The following is an 18750-nucleotide window of genomic DNA, read 5'->3' as shown; positions in this document are numbered from 1 at the left end:
TGCTTGGACGTGACAAAGCAAGGTGCTTTTGCAAGGACCAGTGTACTGGGATGTCAACCCACAGGTCAGAGTGGCACAGCTAGAGAGACAAAGCTGTACCCATCCTTTAGAGTACAGAGGACTCCTAATGCAGGAGCTGAAAGGTTTCTCCCGAGACCATGAGAAGGAAGGTGTGCTGTGGCCTCCCTCCACTCCAGGTATTAGCCAACATCTTGCTGCATCATTTGGTGGGGACGCCATGCTGCTGCAGGGCAGTGATACCACAGCCGCTTCGTGCATGTTCGGCCAGGTATGCGCCATCCAGCAGTTGCCCACGCAGCCAGGGAAGACAATTGCACATGCTTTGGCCCAGCCAAGCTCTCAGGAAACCTGCAACTAAAGCAGCATCTCAACGTCTCGTCACCATTTTTCAGACCATGCGAGCACTCACCTCCTTGCCCAAAATGAATGTATAGCCTAGAAATGTTAATTTTGGATAAAGAGTGTGCCATTCCACATTATGTATATGAGGAAGATATAGCAGTCTCACACACAGTTCTAAATATATCTTTTATATTTCTTCTCCTTTGGGAGAGAACATGTGTTTTCCATGCCACAAAATTTCTAAGGTGTTATTTTGAAATATTTTTGCTCTGTACCAAAACAGATGTCTAATGAAAAGCTTGAGAGAAACTGCAGGCCACAACAGCCTCATTCAATGGTAAAAGGACTCACCTGACACACGGAAAACAAGCCTAGGCCACAATGCTACTTAGGCGTTAATATAGCATGTGCCAGTCTAATTGAAGAGACTAAATAATAGCTGTGAATCTGCAGTTCAGGTGTCTGTCTCAGAACGGCAGTGCAGGGCCATCCTACATAAGCGATCTAGTCCCTGGACTATTGGTTACTCCAGAAGAAGTAAAGTTCTCATCATAATTGTGCTGCAAAATTTCATCCTTTTAAAAACTGAACCACACATTGCAAGGAAAAATTGTATTATTTTTATCCAGCGTGGACATTTTTTTCTGAAAAACTTCCAAACCAGCACTAACGTCTCAAATTTCTCCTCTTAACATGAAAATACTACCTCTGGTTTTTCTTCCACTGTTTAATCATCCATTACTTTTTTGTTGATTCTTATTGACTATGACAAAGTCAGGATTTCATCCTAAACTTTCTTCCTGATGCTAATGATTAGCACATACAGATAGTCTTACAGGTAAAATGATAGCGTTTCTTACCATGAGTTCATTTTGTTTCAAGATACTACCATCCCAACTGCATATTTTAAGTTTGAACATCTAAAATCTGCTTTCCCAATCATGTAAAATCAATGATAAAGTATATATATTATTAAAAAGATGAAATGAAATTAAGACTTGGTAGGTATTTTAAATAATAGCATTTCTCTTTGCTATGCTTATTTCACAATGAGTCATAAATTAGGCTAGCTATATCCAAGAACAATATGACAGATGATGGAAATAAAAAGATAAGTAGACTTAATATATTACATATTCCAGAGCAGCTTCCTTTAAAAGCAAAATTTCATCAACTTTTAGACTGTCATAAGTCATGTCTCCCAGTTGCTTTGCTAACTCTTTAGAAAAAGCGGGTTGACATTAAAATCAATAATCATATTAATCTGCAGGTATCAAAGCACTTCTGAGAGTAAGTCAGTAAAATAATCTCCTCGGAAATGGTGCAATGAAGCATTAAGATGAAGCAAAAATAGTTAGTGACAGAACCAGGAATTACAGTCCAGGTCACCCCGTGGAGGCCCTTGCGTGTTCAACTACCGCACCTCTGACAAATGAGTTGGGCTTCTTCAGCTGCAGTTTCCAAGCGATTTACTTAGCAATGTGAAACCACACCACTCCACACGAGAAGATACCACTTTGGCTAGTTGCTCTGATTACAGTCACCTTCTGCCATTGCTCTTGAGAGCATGGTGCTCTGACTTCTAAGCCTGTTTTGGGGACTTCTCAGAGGTGGCAATCTGAGATCATTTGTCAGGATGGAGAAACCACTCCTTATTCTTCCTTGTTCTTGTTCTTCCTCTTCCTTCTCCTCCTCCATCATCCCGTCAGGCATGCTCATAAAAGATTTTAACTCACTACAGTGAGCTCAAATGATGCCCACTCTGTTAGAAAACATCGAGTTAATCTGCTTGACACAATGAAGCAAAGCAAAACAGGAGAAAGGGGTACAGATTTGCACTGTTTCCTAGGTAAATCAGCAAGGAACCTTGCCTCCTTTAGCAGAGAATATCTGCTCTCCCCCAGGGAAAAACAAATAACCACGCTTATACCCTCAGCACCTTGCACGCCACATCATGTTTCTGTCTGGAGCGTGCGTGCACACAACATCAATCGCATACGTCCAAGCGAAGCTTAGCGCTCCCTGGAAAGGCTGGCCCTATTGCACATGAATTACATGACTCTCTGCGTCAGCTGCAATGCCGAGATGCTCAGGATGCACCCAGCTTCCAAGCAGGCACAAAACAATTACACGAGCGTTTGCAGCAAATTTCACAGTCTCAGGAAATATTGGACTTGGTGGCCACGTGTTGTAGATATGTCCAAAGATTTTGCATGTACAGTGCTGTAGCATTTATTAGATTGCCAGAACTCTGGAAGATCCAGACAAACGAAGGCAATTCTCAAATTCTAGTTTCCAGGCAGAAGAAGAAGACTTATGAGGCAGCCTTACATACACTTCAACAGAGCAAAACTGATTTACAGGAGTCTTGTTTACATGAGTTATCCCATTAAAAAGTAGTGTAGTGATACTGGTGTTAACCATGGCTGGATGAAAAATGGAATTAATCTCACATAGCGTACCCAGGCTTGAAAAATTTTGGTTTTATCATGAATCAGAAGAAAAGGTTCTATTTCTATGACAATTGAAATTATATTTTAAAAGTAAAATGTAGTAACAGAATGACTTTGTCGGAATAAAGTCCATCAGTAATGTCTGATGAGAACATTACTAAAAACTGAAAGTCAAGACGAAATAAGAAATTGGAATGAATTATGAGGGAAGAAAATAAACATCCCATTTTGATTTTGAGAAGTTTTGATTCATGTCTGTTCAAATTTATGTTAAAGCATATTTGCTTTCCCCAGAAAACTTCTGAGCTTTAACAAAGCGCTACAATGGGCAGTAGGTGCCTTGCCGTCAGTTAACCAAGATTGCTACCTCTGCACGTCTCAGGCTCTCTCAGATCTCTCAGGACCTACACTCCTGTTCCTCACTAATTCCCATGTAGACCAAATCCTCAGTCCAATGGCCCCTCTCCCAGTGAGGAAGAGCTAGCTGTCCAACATCCTTCCTCACAGCACTACCAGATCTGTTTATGCAGAGAAACAGCCCCTTACTTGGTAGTGAACAATTCGGAGAAGTCCGGCAGGCCGTCACACGCGCAAGGTCGAGGGTCTCTGCCCCGACAGTAGTGGTTCTGGGAGAGGTGTGGAGCACTGTCCTTCAGTAAGGGCAGCAGCGTGCTGAGCACTGGCAAGCGCTGGTGGAGCATGCTGTTTGTGGAAGGATGCTTGGCCTGGACTTTTCTTGAAAGACAAAAGCAGGTGTAGCCTCAGTGTATTTGGACAAGGCAGGTTCCCTAAGGACTCAGCAAGGTGTCAGATGAGTACCTCAGATACAGCAATCGCGCTCTATTTGCATCAGCAGTCTGGTCTCCTGCTTTCTGCAAGTCAACATTGTTCCTGTCTCTTAAGGCAGGATTGAACACATCGGAGGAAAGAAGCCTGCCGATTTCCTCCTGAATCACCTGGAAGTGCTTCCATCTGAACACAAGCCAAGCCACACAGCTGCAGAAGTTGTAGAAGCCCTAAACTGGAAACACAGATCCCCTTTTCACTGGGACAAGGCACAGAGTCCCACTGCATCCCAGAGTGCAGGCCAGCATGGCTCCACTAAAATGCCAGCAACCTTTTGGCATCAAACTTTACCATGCATGCATCAGTGCAGATTTGAAAGGGCTGGTTTTTTTAAAGGTATGCAGACAGGTGAGGCTAAAACCAGAGTTAGCTCAGATGGATTTCATCGTGCTCAACTCTGAACAATTTGGCTTAGTCTTGCTGCTAGAAATTAAGGAGATGATAACCTGAGATCACCACCCAGTTCCCCTCAGTAATCAATGGAAAGGGACTGATGGGATGAGTCATTCTGCGGGGGTTCCAATCACACTCATCTGTCTCAAGAGGCAACAATTCACCCTCTGGCTGAGCTTCTCTTTTCTGCAGTGGCTGTCAAGGTAGCCGAAGGGCATGGTCTGACTGGACAGCTATTGTTTGGGCAGCTGCAGGTAGACAAGATCATCCACACCCTGAATGACACCATTATGATCGCAGAAAATATTACCACCACATATGAACTCATCGCATCTCACCTCCGCATGTCTGCTCACTGATTAAAAAAACAAAATCTAGCTTTTCATTCCTGTTTAACGTTTGTGATCCCTGGCACGAGCTGAATCAATCTCCAACAAATCCAGTCTCTGCTGAGTCTGTTCTTGAAAAGTTGGCATCGCTGGGACTGCTGTGTGTCCTTGGAATTGAATACATACTTCCCCTTTTTCAATGAAAGGTTTCCCAATTTATGAAGTGTAAAGTATAATTTGGTCCCAGCTGTTTTATATTCATTTGCTGAAGCCCGGCTACATAGTGAGTCTCATAAATGGCTGATGGAGCTGTACGTTGCAGGCCAGAAGATCTTATTGGCATCTAGAAATGTCGCCAAGGGTAATGAAAATAAAAGAAGGCTGTAAAATTTCTCACCTACAGAGACAAAACTGTGAGGCCAATGATGAGAAGAAACATATAGACCAGACTTCCCAGAGGGACCTCAGGCTGTGGTGGGAACTGCCTGGGGTCCGAGAGCCACAAAGGGACTGAAACTCCCCAGCTGAGGCCTCCAAGGGGAAAAGGCTTGGGCTGAAGGGCAAAGAGATGGTATTTTACAGGGACACTTAGGCCCTAGAGGTAAAATTTTATTCTACGTACTGTGCCCTACAAGTATACTTCTGGGGGAACCAAAAAGCAAAGGAGCATTTGGACGTGCAAGGGAGGGACATGCTCTGGGCTGACATTCAGTCACACTCTCTGTTTATCTTTGTGTCTTTCTTACCTCAAAGAAGCTCCGATCTTTCTGCAACGTTGTTTTTCTCCTAAGGCAGTGAACAAGAGCACAAAATTAATAGCAGCAGTCGTCCTTTCAGTTCTCTGAACAGAGCATTGCATATGACTCATGGGGCCATGCCAAGCTGGCATTTCACCAGGGCAATAAAGTTGTTGCTGGTAGATCCTCATTACTAGCATGTGGAGACCCAGTGTCCAAAAGAAAGGTAGGACTTCTGCATTGCCTCAGAGGAGAAAATGCAAAATGCTGTATGGCTCAGATAATTAAATCTGACAGACAACAAAGCTGGATGTGATGAGCAGACAAGGCTCCCCTGCTATGCTATCTAGACTGAGCTCTCTGCATGGGCCCCTCAAAAGTGGTCAGCGCTGATCTAACCCAGTTCCCACTGAAGTCAATAAAAAACCTCTTCCTGACATCACTGGAAGAGCAACAGGCAGAGTTACTGAGGACACAAAGCCAAGCCAGTGCTAAGACAATAAATTTGAAAACCAGGAATGAGATGCCTGATGTATCTCCACGAAGAAATCCAAAACATGCCCAAGAATGACAAAGGGCCTTTGTTAAAGAAGCAGCAGTTTGCCCAGTGGAAGCCTGAGAGATGCTATCGCCACCCACTTGAGCCCGGGGATTCTCACATAAAGCCAAATGACTGCCCGTCATGGAAACGGCTGTTAAAGCAGAGCGTGATGCACACACCCCAGCAGCCACTCAGTTGTCCTGGAGATGGCACAACTCACCCTCATGGAAAGGAAAGCAAATTTTCCCTGCTAGCCTACAGATATAGCTCGGTCCTGCCAGATGCATGGGAAAGCCTGTTGCCACATCAACGTACCAACTCCTGACATGTCCCTTATCTTCCTGGTAACATCAAGGGTTCCACACATCCAGGATATCCCCAGCTACCATCACCCCAGAAACATCAATGCAGACCAGACCATGAAAATAATACCTTTCAGCCCTATAGGTCTATTTAGCGTCTTCTGACTTTTACTTTTTGATTTTTTGATCAAGAAGACCATGTATCTCCCTACCTGACACCCACCAGCCATAATCCTGCTGACACTTCACACATTTTGCAAGGGAAAAGAAGCTTGACTCTGCAAGCATGGTATGGCTGGTTGCCAAAGCAGAACTCCCGGAACAACTCTGATGCTTTCATTCCTTATGAATTCTGGTAAAGCCACGAATTCTGTCTTCAGAATACTGGAGTGGAGAAACCTAAGCCTAAATGTGAAACCCAGCTTCACCTTTTAACATTAGACAGCTCGTGCAGTGTCTTCGCACTAGTCCCTAGTTTACCAGAGAAACCTATGTGGATATCAGCAACAGAAAATAATGCTAATAATTAGATTCAAATAAGGCCAGGGGTCTCCACCCTTCTTTCTCCCAGTGCTTTCTTCCCTCAGGTGAGGTATTAAGCTAAGAGACCCGCTTGAAGTAAAGTTTCCTAAAGTAAGTGTTGAACTAGGAGGCACCTCCCATGTCTAGGGCACAGTTGCTAATTACCTAGGAAAATACAGAAGGGGTCAGGAAAACATCAAACTTGCAACAAGCTTCAGGACATGACTTGCAAGAAATGTGAAAAAGTGAGCAAAAAAAGCATCATGCCTTCTAGTAACACAGTGATATGGATTTCTCAGAGCCGTGAGGAGGACGGGATGAGTTCCTGCACGAAAGAGGAGGACAGCACAGCCCAGGGCAGAGAGCGCAGTAAGCGTGGGGTCTGGATGCAAGAGGGCAGTGGCTTCAGCCATCTACAGGAACCACTGCTGCGCACAGGGGCACATGGGGAAGGACACACAGCCTCCTGCGCTGTCTCGCAGCTCCTTCCGCCGCAGCCCTGACTCTAATTGCCCGTGGATGGAGGCAGCTTCAAGGATCGGTGAGGGCTGGCCCAACTGGCTTTGCGCCATTGCTGCGTGCAGTAGTTTTCCCATTATGACAAATGCCTATAAGAAAACTGGCACCACAAAAAGGTTGCACAATCCCCGTCAACTTAAAAGGAGAAAGCCAGACACACCTATTCCTCGGCGTTGGAGGCACAAAAGGACTAATGCTAACACACACAAATAACAGGTCTGGAGGAACTCTCTCAAATTCCAGTCTGGGATAGGATCAAGATTGGATTTTAATGCTGCATTTTACAAAGCATGTAAATTGTTAAGATGAAGATGTTCTCCCCCTAAGCCTCCCTTTTTAAACTTTCAGAGGAAACGTTTACATGAAGAATCAATAATTTCATATAACACAGTCATTTGGCAGATCTGGAAGGGAAAGCAGTTTACCAACATACTATAAGATTTCATTAAAATGTTGCTATGGTGAATTACAGTGAAAAGCTAAAGCTTCAACACCATCATGAACTCATAGCTGGGTTATAAGAAAATCTAGTAAAACTGGGGGCGGTACATTATCAATAGTTTCTCAGCTTTTTAATCTAAACATTTTTTGAGAAAAAATTCATCAGAAGTAACCCTCCCCACAGTTTCTATGTTGACAAAGGACCTTTCCCATCCAAAAACATGTGTGCTCAAAAAATTCCTCATCATCCTTTATAATTAAGAGTGTTAACCAGTTCTGTCCCTTAGCTCTTGTTTTTGGCAGTTCATATAATGGTCTGGGAGGATCCAGATAACATTTAGAGCTAAAGTGAGTCAACCTGGAAAATATTATACTTATATAATTGCAGTATGGTATGGGAAGTGCCATAGATTATAACATGCTCAGCATCAGCCTAATTTTGAAGGCAGCTGTAGTCAGCTACTGCCACCCTGCTATGAGTAACACAGTGAGGTCTCTCTTCGTACAGCACCTTACATCATGAAGGCTTTAAGACGCAGCTCTTTTCTAGCCTTCGTGTTCTCACAGCCTGGACACCAGCAGCCCAACCCACTGCCAGCCTCTAACCCACAGTGTGATGGAAATATTAAAGAACACAGTTCCTCGTTTCAGTTCTCTGTTCTCATTCCCGTGCTGGTGGTTTTTTGCTGCTAGACCTCTTGCTTGCCTCAGTGCTGCACATTCCCACCCACCAGACAATACGAGTGAGTGAAGAGGCAGCAGAGCTAACTAGCTGGGTATAGCAGCTAACTAACAGGCTGTTTTATCCAGCTGCATCCAGTTCTTGGACTCAGGTTACTTTCTGCAATAAGTTCCTCGTAATGAGCCTCGTGAGTGCCAACATTAGGGTGACCCAACAGATATAAGGAAATGCTGTCATGACCCTCCCTGTCCAACCAGCGAGACGGTTAGGAGGATTCCTCTGCTCAGCAGGAATCTGGGAGCAGGGACTTGGCAGAGACAGCTGCTCCCAGGAATGCCTGTTGAAATGCCGATGTGCCAGGATGCAGAGGGAACACATTCCCAATTCTCAGGGTCCAGCACCTTGTGGAACGGGGCTTGCTAAGATGAAAGCCCTGTTGGGACAGCGATTTCAGCCCCCCTTTGACTCCATCATTTCCCAGGTTACCTTCTCCTCTTGATTAGAAGGAAACCCAGGTTCCCGCACCCCAGCCAGGAGGAAGGTTGCCCAGAGCTGTGTTGCAGGAAGGCACGTGAATGTTTGTGACTCCTCTGGGGTACTGGCAGCAGTTTCACACCAACCAACCAAAAAAATTAGCCTGAAACTGCTCTGAGAAGATCCCATGGGACTGGGGTACTGGGTAGGGACTGACAGCTCTTTTCTACTGCTGGGGAAAGGAAACATTGTGCAGGAACATACTGGGCTGAGGAAAGAGTCCCTAACACTAGCACAGCATATGCTCTCTCTGTCATTAGGTTCTCCTTCCACTAACCATTTTTTTTGTGATGCTTAGTTGCCAGCCAGGGTTAAACCACAACAACTTCATCTCCTGTTAAAACTCCCCTCTTCTTGTCCTCATCATTCCCTTGGTTTCTCTTCCTTTTCAAACACCCTCCCATCCTCTCCTGCCTTCTCCAGTTTCTTTCTTAATTCCTATTACGGGTTTCTCTCCCCTTTCAGTTCATTGCTGGCACCACGGCAGCTAAAGAGTAGTCGGTCTCCGCCACTCTGAAAAAGCCAGGCACCATCTTTCCCACTGAGAGACAGGAGTCCTACACTTCCAAAGCCCAAGCACAGCCTCTTCTTGCCTCTGCTCCCTTCACTTGCTGCACTTCAGGAACATGGTCTTCCTCAGTTGCTAGAGTCGTCTTACGCTATCTCAGACTTGGCATAAGAGGCAATTTATGCAGAGATCAGGGGCAACAAGCAGGTACATAACCATTTTCTTTCAAGATTTAGTTAAGTGGAAGTGGCAGGGGTAGGATCCAGGACTGGCACTGCTTTTTGCCCTGCTGACTTTCATGTTGCACCCATTGAAGTTTCCTGCTCTGTATATCTAGCAAGGCTTCCGCATACCAGGGCTAGAGCTTTCCAGTCTGGTATGCAGGGCTCTGCTGCAGCTCACTGTGGCCAAATCAGTTGGCAACAGCTCACCAGAAACTCTTTTGGAGTCGGTTATGAGATGAGATAGAGCTGCAGGGAGATCAGGACACTTGTCTGTCTCGTGGTCACTTACCCTCTGTGACTCCTTCGCTCGCAAGACATTTATTACCCTGGGCATTCACTTGTGCCACCCACCAGAGGTCCTGGCCCTGGGCTGCGGAGGCCCTTGGCAGAGCGAGAGTCCCAAAGGGACAGGCTTACTTTGCACCAGGCACCCAGCGCTGCTGTGCCGTGCCTCGTCCGAGGATAAGCTTAGAGTACACCTTGGCAAGGTGAATCCTGGCCACTGCTAACTTCGCCAACACATCGTCCATTTCTTCCTTCTCCAAAAAAATCATAGTCCTGTTTAAAACAAAAAGGGAAAAAATTTCTCAGGGAAGGTGCTCTGGAGAGAAGGAATGCCGGAAAGAGTGACGGTTCCCGAGAACTGGTTTTCAGGCACACAGCCTGACGCGCTGCATGACAGCACCGTCAGGGGACACCTCTGCAGCAAGGCTGGGTTCAGGCACTCCCAGCGCAGCTCGGCAATGCCGGTGGGGCCGCAAAGCCTGAGGCTTGGGCCCAGGCAGTCTCTCTTGCCCCACACAACTTACAAGCTGCATGCCCACAGCCCGGCAGGTTGCCGTCTTTGATCCCGCGTGGCTTATAAACCCTTTTTGCAGCCTGCATAAAGACCCTGAAGATGCATTTAGATATCTGCAGGCGCAGGCTCCATCACTGGGCAGCCTGGAGCAGTGGGTCTGGCTCCTTCAGAGACAGCACTTACCCCTCTTCAAAAAGGCACATGAAGCGCTTTTGGGACTGCCTCTAAACAGGAATGGCTGACACCGCAAGCCTGTATTTTAAACCAACTCAGATCAAACGCTAAGGAAATGCCAAACCAAAGAGCTTTCTGCTTCCTCTGCTTCCCCTGTAATCCACCCGACTGTCTGCTGCTGCCCGGGAGCGCTGCCGGCCTATAAGTTACCAGTCTGCTTTCACGCTCAGGAGAGCTGGTTTTATCTGTCCTATCCCTGATGGCCTCCAGCTCTAAAGCTTCCTACACAACCCACCTTTAATAAATTAGGACAATTACTCTGGGGTTCTCAAGGGTAATTGCTAATAAAATTCAGCAGATTCTCCTCAAAAGACATGAAAGGGTTGGAAGCAGAAACAGACAGAAACTAAAGGGGAAAGAAAATGCAGGACAGAAATAATAGCCCTTGTTCCACTCATGTCTCATCCACCACTGCTGAGTTTTTGTTCTTAGAGTCACATATTTCAGAGGTGAATAGTCCCAGGCTGTCTCCGGTGGGGAAATGCCTCATGCCCGCTGCTTTGGAAAACTGGTCAGTTGTCTTTGAAGATAGTTACAAGATCTTCCTGAACCGAGAAAAAATCAGAAAAGCCTCAGGCTTGGATTTACAAAGAATCGGCACGGCATCAACAAAAGACAAAGTCACAAGAAGTCAAAGATATCCAGATTAATCCTGCCTTTCTGTGATAGGAACCCCTTCCAATACTTTCTTAATTTCAAAGAAAGTTTAATGCACAGAAGCAATGTCTTCTGAAGCCAGGACAGTCTTAGATGTTCTCTTGAGGTACTGTGGACACCAATACTTCTACACGGTCTAGGTTCGAGTCAGCTAAGAAGCTATTCAAACCATCAGGCCTGGCTCCCCGTCGACAAAAATAGTCCCAATGGATGAGTTAGGCATCTCTCATAGGCAGCCCAAATGGCAGGAACCCCAAAACACACCACCTAGGAGCAGGAATAACCAGCGTTGTTTTCTGTGTCACTAGGTTATCACACAGGGTCTACAAGAAGAGCAGCTTGAGGACTGCACAGCCGTTGGATGTGTCTGTCATATGGGAACATGAGGCTGATAAAGGACTAGGCGGGTCACCAAGCCCTGTCTCCAAGTCATCTGTCTGTCAGTTTAACTGGAAGAAAATTCTAGGTGTCACTAACGAGAAACCTGAAGTGGTACCGGCATGTCTTGCCTCCAGTCTGTCTCTACTTGTGGCACAAAGCCAGTATTACACAGGAAAGCAAAAAAGCCTCTGGAACTAAAATACACCTTGGAGGAAGGGGGAGGGAGTTTTCTTCCTGAGCAGGGCACTAGCAACAGCCCTGAGCTGGGGATTTATGCAGGATAGATATAGGAAAACAAAAGGCTATGCAATCTTCTTTCACATTCTCTGAAATACATCATCATATCACAAACCCAAGGGTTCTTATCACAAGTGTAATTTTATGTCATCATGATTCTATTACATAGTTATAAAATCTCTTTCACAAGCTCACGGAGCTCCACCTTCAGAAAAATGTCGTTTTCTTGCCTACCCCCGCTACTTCCTAGTGGAAGACCATTCCAGAACTCTTCTCCACAGGAGGCAAAAGACAGTCCCTGCTACATTTTATTTGAAATATAGCACACAACAAGTTTGGAATCAGACCAAGTGGATAACAGGGGAAATGGGCGGTCCTGAACAGGGAAAAAAGAGGCGATGTCAGAAAGCTCTTCACACTGTGATTAATACCTCTCTGCTCCTCCAAGTCACCTAAGATGCTAAAACAATAAAGGATGAACTTAAACATTAAATAGGACCTAAAATAGCCTTTTGTCATTTTATTTTCCTTCCTTGTATTTATACTTCAGTAGATCAATATCCTGAATTCCTGCTTCTGCACGGTAAGCGTCTCTTCTTTAAGCTTCTCCAATGTTACACTGCATGCAGGTAATCCTGAGAAGCAAGCCACTTCCCTTCAGGGGAGGTAATGAATCTAAATAAAACAGTATTGTAGAATATCCCTTTGGGAAGCTAAGAGTCAGCATATGTTTCCCACCAAAAGAGAGGCGTCACTGTGGGAGCACTGCTTGCCAGAGTACACTGAAAAGTCACTCCTGGCAGGGTTTATGCAGTGCTTATAGCTGGTGCCTACTAACCAGAGCCCCCTTGATCCAGGAAAAACAATCTTATATTGCAATAGGTCCAAACTCCTCTTTGTTTCAGTCTATTTCTGCATGTGCCACACCGGTAGATGATATGAGCCATACTGAGGTGTCATGGTCCATGGAGTGGCCTCCTTGTCCTTCACCAGCCAAGAGCGAGGGGATCATTTTGTGAATCGCAGCCCGGAGCACCTCAACTGCATCTACAGCCTTTGTGTACGAAGCTACAGTGACGGTTTTCTTTATGAATTATTCGTTGCACAATGAGAGAAACACCTGGCAATCTACAGATGTGGAATAAATCAATTCCTTAAGGCCAGCAGTCCTCCAACAGTTTTTTCTTCAATCCAGATGAATCAGCCCCTCTTTATATCAAGGCTTTATGAACTGTGAAGTAAGCAATCATTAGGTGTTTTAAGAAAATAGTCAATCAATTCTCAGAGACTATTACAGACTCCAGAAAATCATTGAAATTTCTTACAGTCATGGTTTGTAACTCTGTAATGCTTTCTCCCAAGGCATCTAACCCTCTAACACTGCAGCTCCGAAACTATTCCCCTGGCATCCCCACTTCCACTCTGCAAGGTAGAAAGTGTGGTCACACACCCTTACTTGCGAACTGCTTTCCTAGCGTATATTCCTCATGTTCTAACTTGTTTCTAACACCTAAGAGTCACCTGAACCTGCTTTGCAAAATATTTAGAAATGAAGTCTTAAAGCGATGTGACCCACAACACAAATTAACACCCAGCAGACTCAGCTGTGACTACCTGGTGCTCTGTACTGCAAGCAGAAATGACTGGATGTTTCCCAGTAACATTATTACTGGGAAATGGCATTAAGGGGTGGTAATTTGATCCAGGGCACTCATATAGATTTAATGTTGGTGGTAGTAGTAATGATCTAGTCAAAATGCAGGACTACCTTGAGGAGCAAAATTATTTGGTGACCCCATTGCAGCAGGACTGGATTCAGCCACCGTCTTGAAAGGGAGACGACGGTGATGCCATGCACGTGAACAACCGTGCACGCCACTCAGGGATAGGCTGGGGCAAAGCAGGGTTCAAACCCTCCCAGAAAATCTGTCTCTCTACATAGTGAGAAGACCGTATGTCCTGCAAAACACCGAGGACAAGGGGACAAGAGACATAAATGGTGAGACCAAGGGGGTCTTCTCCTTAGTATTCCATATATAGACTGGGCCAGTATAGCAAGCAGTCCTTGCTCATATGCAGAATCCCACTGATTCTGACATGAAAGACTGTCCTGTGATTCCAGATTTGCTGGAGCAAGCTTTATGTACTTACACCCCTGAAGTCTTGTACTTACGAAATCAAGGATTTGTATTGCTTTTCCAAGGCAATTTTTTCCAGGTAAAAAGACAGGTAGACAAGCAGGGCCATGAGGAACTCATCTAGTTTCTCATTCCTAAATGGAAGGTAGAGAGGTCATTGTGAAGTCTGCAGATTTGCAGATATGGACACCACCAGACCACTATGAAAAAGAAGAAAGCCTCTCCTCAAGGGCCTGCATTATACCAAATATTAGCTATATGGCTGAGACCTATTCGTAGCAAGCACTCCAACCCACACTAAGACTTTGAAGGCTTTTAGAGAATTACTAACAGAGTCCAGTAAACACACTGAAGAGTGGATTGGGTTGGGTATTACCAGACATAACTCCAAGAAGCATGTTTTCTTCACTGAACATGCTGGAAGAGCGGCATTCACATTCAAAGGAAAAGGGGGACAACTCAGACACCTCTCCCCTTCTGAAGGGACAGCATGGCTAAGGTTCAACAAGGTCTACAGATATATTCCTAAGTCAAAGGCAACGGAGCCACTGCATGGCCCTGGTGATCTCAGGGATATGCCTCTGAGATATAACGCTCCGCCTGATGCCTCCTGACTTTTAGCCGACAGAGAAGTCACGCTGATAAGTGAGAGCAGCCAATAACAAGCCCTGTAGCTCTGACGGGATCAGCAGCAGCACAGGAAGGCAGCCCAGATCCCCAGGCTGGTGCACGCCGTGTTGCAGACGCGCTGGCTAACACGGAATTTAACTTAGGGTAAGATGGAGAACAGCCTTCAGGATAGTCAGGCCCAAGTTCTGGGCTTCCTTTAGGTAACAGAGTGGAAGGCTTTCAAACAGGTGATAGGATTATTTCTCTGCACGTGTCGAGGACAAAATGCATTTGGTATTGCTCTCCACTGAACCCCACAGATGAGAGATTTTAAACCTCTGATATTTCACCTTCTACTTCTCATACACCCTGGTCCTTCCACTGCCAGCTACGCACGCATAATTCTCAAAACAAGCTCTAAATGACATACTTCATAACTGCAGTAAATGATAGCATGTGATGTGACATTTGCTTCTTTCAAAAGCAAAGCAGCATCTGAAAACATACAGAGAAGAAAATCAATGATTCCTCCAAAAAAATTCTGGTGTTAGTAGAAATAGCTCTCTAACTTGCATGGGCGATGCCTTGCTGATACGAAATCCCAGCAGTTACTGACATTTGACATCATCCAACGTCACGTGTTCATGTTGCACCCACTTGGACAGCTGATGCAATTTTCCTTCTTTGTCAGCCAGCCTTCTTTCAGGGAGCGTCGCACTGCAGTCATCTCGGAAGATGCTAGTGGTTGACCAATACATAACATTGAAGGATACAGTGTTAATTCCAGTCTAAGAATATTACGATTATCTACCTGGCATGTAATCTCTTCATTGCACTCAGTTTCAAAAGGACAGGCAGTGAAATGTGTTTGGCAGGTATCCTGAACTAACTTTCAACTATTACAACCACAAAACAGTCTGGGGATGTTGAGAGAAACAGGACATTTCACCTCTAAGGTTGCGTCTGAAGTTGCTCGTTTAGTTGCTAATATAATAAATTGCAACTATGTTATTTAGATCAAAGAGGTTTTAAGTAATGGATGAAAGTCAGCTATACCATGTTGTGAATTTATAAAATTAATAATAATAGTAATAATAATACATTAATCTTTGAAGTGCCTCACAGAGATGAATTAATTACCTCACAATACTCCTTAGAGTAGATGAGAATTGCTACCTCGTTCTGAGAGATCTGGAAACAGCAACACAGATGCTGAATGACTTTACCAAAGTCATACCAGGCGAGTGCCTGAGCTAGCATTCCATGCCAGGCATGTCTGGCTCTGTTTTTACGTTCAGACCACTCATCCACCCTGCTGAAACGACAGCTGGCTGCCTGTTTCACGTGTTTTGTTCAGACATGACCCTCACACAATGGATGGGAATATTCCCACCCAAATGTTCTTGTTTCTTTTTGAGCTCGGCAAGTCAAACTGAAATACCTCTTTAGCATCTTGACACGCATTTCCTGAAAGTGAGGCTTTTTTCCTTCCTTAAGGTTTTCCTCAGCTGCTGGATTGGAGCTGAAATACAGAGTAAGAGCATGCAGCAGTATGAGTTTAAATTACTAGCAGCAGCACAAAGAGGTCAACATCCCATGATACAAAGGCATATCTGTTTTGGCCTTTAACTGACAGTAAGAAAGCATCATGTTGTGGCGAGGTCAACATGCGACATTGCTTTCAAGAAGAGAGAAGAAAAGCATAAAGGGGCTTCCCCGGATCCTCCCGCTCTGTCTCCTGCCACCATATGCACTGCCCCGTGTAAACCCTTCAAGAAATCAGTGTCTCAAGTGGCTTTAGGAAGGTTTAAAATGTAAACTGCTCCAGTCCAGATTTTTTCTTTGAGATCGCTGAGGGCAGAGACAGGCAGAGGTCACTGGGGAGCTCACGCCTCTCCCTGGAGAGCTACCAGGCAGAGTCAGCAGCGTTCCCAAGCCCAGCAGAGAAGTTGGCCGGAGCTGCTGAGACATAGACCATGAAAGGTTCCTGCAGTAGTTGTGTGACCAGGGGAGAGGTGAGCAACCTGGCTCCACTGTGACAAAGGCATGGAAAACGCCCGGCAGGGCAGCAGGCAGCAGCGGGCAGCGTGGGACTGACCCACCACCGGCACACTCCCTACCCTGCGCTTCAGCAGAGAGCAGGGGGGATGTAGCTTGCATGTTGGAGCTTTTTGCCCCAGTAGTTGAAATGAGAACGTCTCAATCCACAGCTGCCATAGAAATTCAAAGCATAGCTACGTGCACTTTGTCCCCTGCAGAACTATGGTTTCCCTAGAGGTCTGCAGTCCTCTGGTGCTCACCATTGCACAGGGTCGTACGTAACGCCAGTGACAGGCAACGTCAGTCTGTGGATTCAACAGACCTCCACCGATAGGCACCTGGGGTGGCCTCTGGCCCTCACGCCCAGCACTGCTGCTCCGGTGCCTGGTGCACCTTTCTGACACATGGCAGGACTTGCCACACACTTTTAGCCATCCCTCTGCAGTGGGTTCAGCTTGAGAGCAGTATGGAGTAAATGCATATTTCTGATTTTCTCCATGAACATGATGCCACCAAGCAGCAGTTAAGGAGCTCCAGTCTCAACTGCAAAAAAAAAAAAAAAAAAAAAAGTAAGAATTTGCCCTGCAGTTGATGTTCGGGTAAAGTAACATTAGACTCTGATTTTACCTTACTTGGAACTGCTGTATCAAGGCCTAAACCTGCATAATTTGAAACTAAACATCATTCATTTACCTTGCAAATTCAAGTGTGTTAGTATCATCTTTCCAGTACCACACGCCTGGAGTTAGTTTTATTGTCTGCAAGAAAACAGAATACAAAGTATGCATCATAAATCCACACTCAGGTTCTCAGCCGAGCTCAGTAAAATACTTCTAACGCAAGCACGGTGCATATGAGCCACTTCTTGTCTTTCTTAACTCCGCTTTTCACGCAGATGTTTGTTCGTGAGTTAGTTGAACAGAAGTTGTCTGAGATTAAAGGTTGACAGCATGAGAAAGAAAAATGGGTAGCTGTCCTTCTTTATGTCTTCCAGGTTATGAATAAATAATTGAAAGTTTGCTATGGAACATCAGTTCTTTGATTGCCAGTGAATCAATAAAGATGGAGAATTCAAATGGAGCCACACATTAAACAACACATCGCTTTTTTTTTTTTTTTTAGTACTTATGTAATTGTAGAGACTAAGTATCAGGAGAAAGGAAACCTTTGTTTAAAAATAGAATATGTTATGCACTTTGAGAATTTTAAATAAACACCAGATAGACCCTTCAGTGGACACTGGACAAAACCACTAGTAACAGCATTTCACAGTATCCTTGTATTAAAAAAAAAATCCATACAAAAAAAAATTCCTGGAAATAAATAAGATTTATCAATCCCTTTCTTAATTAACAAGAGAGACTTACAAACCCTTCACTATTATCTGCAGGTCACCTTTAAAGCACAATGACTCTTGTTGCTGAAACCCTTCTGCCTACAAAGTTAAAGCGAGTGAGACATTCAGACCTTCTGTGACTTTTTGCCAGGTACCATTCGGCCAGCCAGCCGCAAGGCTCTCACAAATTCTTGCTCAATCGAATTTCTTCGTTGCGTGCTGGGTACGGGACACCGGAGTAACTTCATGCCAGCAGCCCGTGCGATGGTTAGACCACAGAGATGAGTGTTAGGAAACCATGGCTCTAATCTTTTGACAAAAAGGGGTTATTTCAGCTTGTCTGTTTCAGTCTTCGGTTCCAGCTTTCTCATGCTGGTTTACAACTCTCAGAAGAAAAAGGCCGTGCAAATGCCACGCCTTTATGTTACACACAAGGGATTACGAACCGTGAAAGACAAACAGAAAAGGTGGTACAGCAGAGCAAAGCCTCCCAACACATCACAGGAGGGAGAAAATACAACTCCCGTGTTGTCAAAATACCTCTCAGCTGCTTCTCAGTAACACAAATGGCTGAATGACTGCCCAGCCACCCTGCTCCCACCCTGTGAGACCTCCTGTGGGCCCTGGGACCTGCTGCAGAGGCAAGCATGCAGAGCAGCAACAAGGTGGAGCTGGGAAAGGTGTGGAGACTCACAGACAGCATGGCGCTTGCCTGGGACACTGCTGGGAGCTGGGGCAGGCACTGTGTACAGCAGTATCCTGGTGACAGCCTGCTGTCCCCTGGGAGCCATGGATCCCGCACGCAAACCCCCTCCAGCCTGCACTGTGGACTGGGACTCACGCTTTGTGTCCTCTGCTCCTGCCCAGCGCTGCTGAACAGCTTCCCCGGGTAATGTTTTAGTCCAAACGGGGAAATTAAGTGTTT

General features: G+C 45.3%; 1 protein-coding gene across 1 annotated transcript; it reads right to left on the bottom strand.

The window, feature by feature from the left end:
- Window positions 1–1051: 1051 nt before the first annotated feature.
- On the bottom strand, window positions 1052–18073 carry PPP1R36 (protein phosphatase 1 regulatory subunit 36). The gene is given in 12 exon segments (XM_009942870.2): window positions 1052–2125; window positions 3363–3551; window positions 3636–3832; window positions 5131–5170; window positions 9812–9952; window positions 13876–13974; window positions 14880–14915; window positions 14917–14944; window positions 15066–15187; window positions 15891–15971; window positions 17183–17247; window positions 17981–18073. Coding segments are annotated over 12 exon segments (1332 nt in total). The 3' UTR covers window positions 1052–1884.
- Window positions 18074–18750: the final 677 nt, after the last annotated feature.

Source organism: Opisthocomus hoazin, chromosome 7 (genome assembly GCF_030867145.1).
Source record: "Opisthocomus hoazin isolate bOpiHoa1 chromosome 7, bOpiHoa1.hap1, whole genome shotgun sequence".
In the NCBI taxonomy this organism is placed as follows: Eukaryota; Metazoa; Chordata; class Aves; order Opisthocomiformes; family Opisthocomidae; genus Opisthocomus; species Opisthocomus hoazin.
This window is presented reverse-complemented; position numbering and strand designations above follow the sequence as displayed.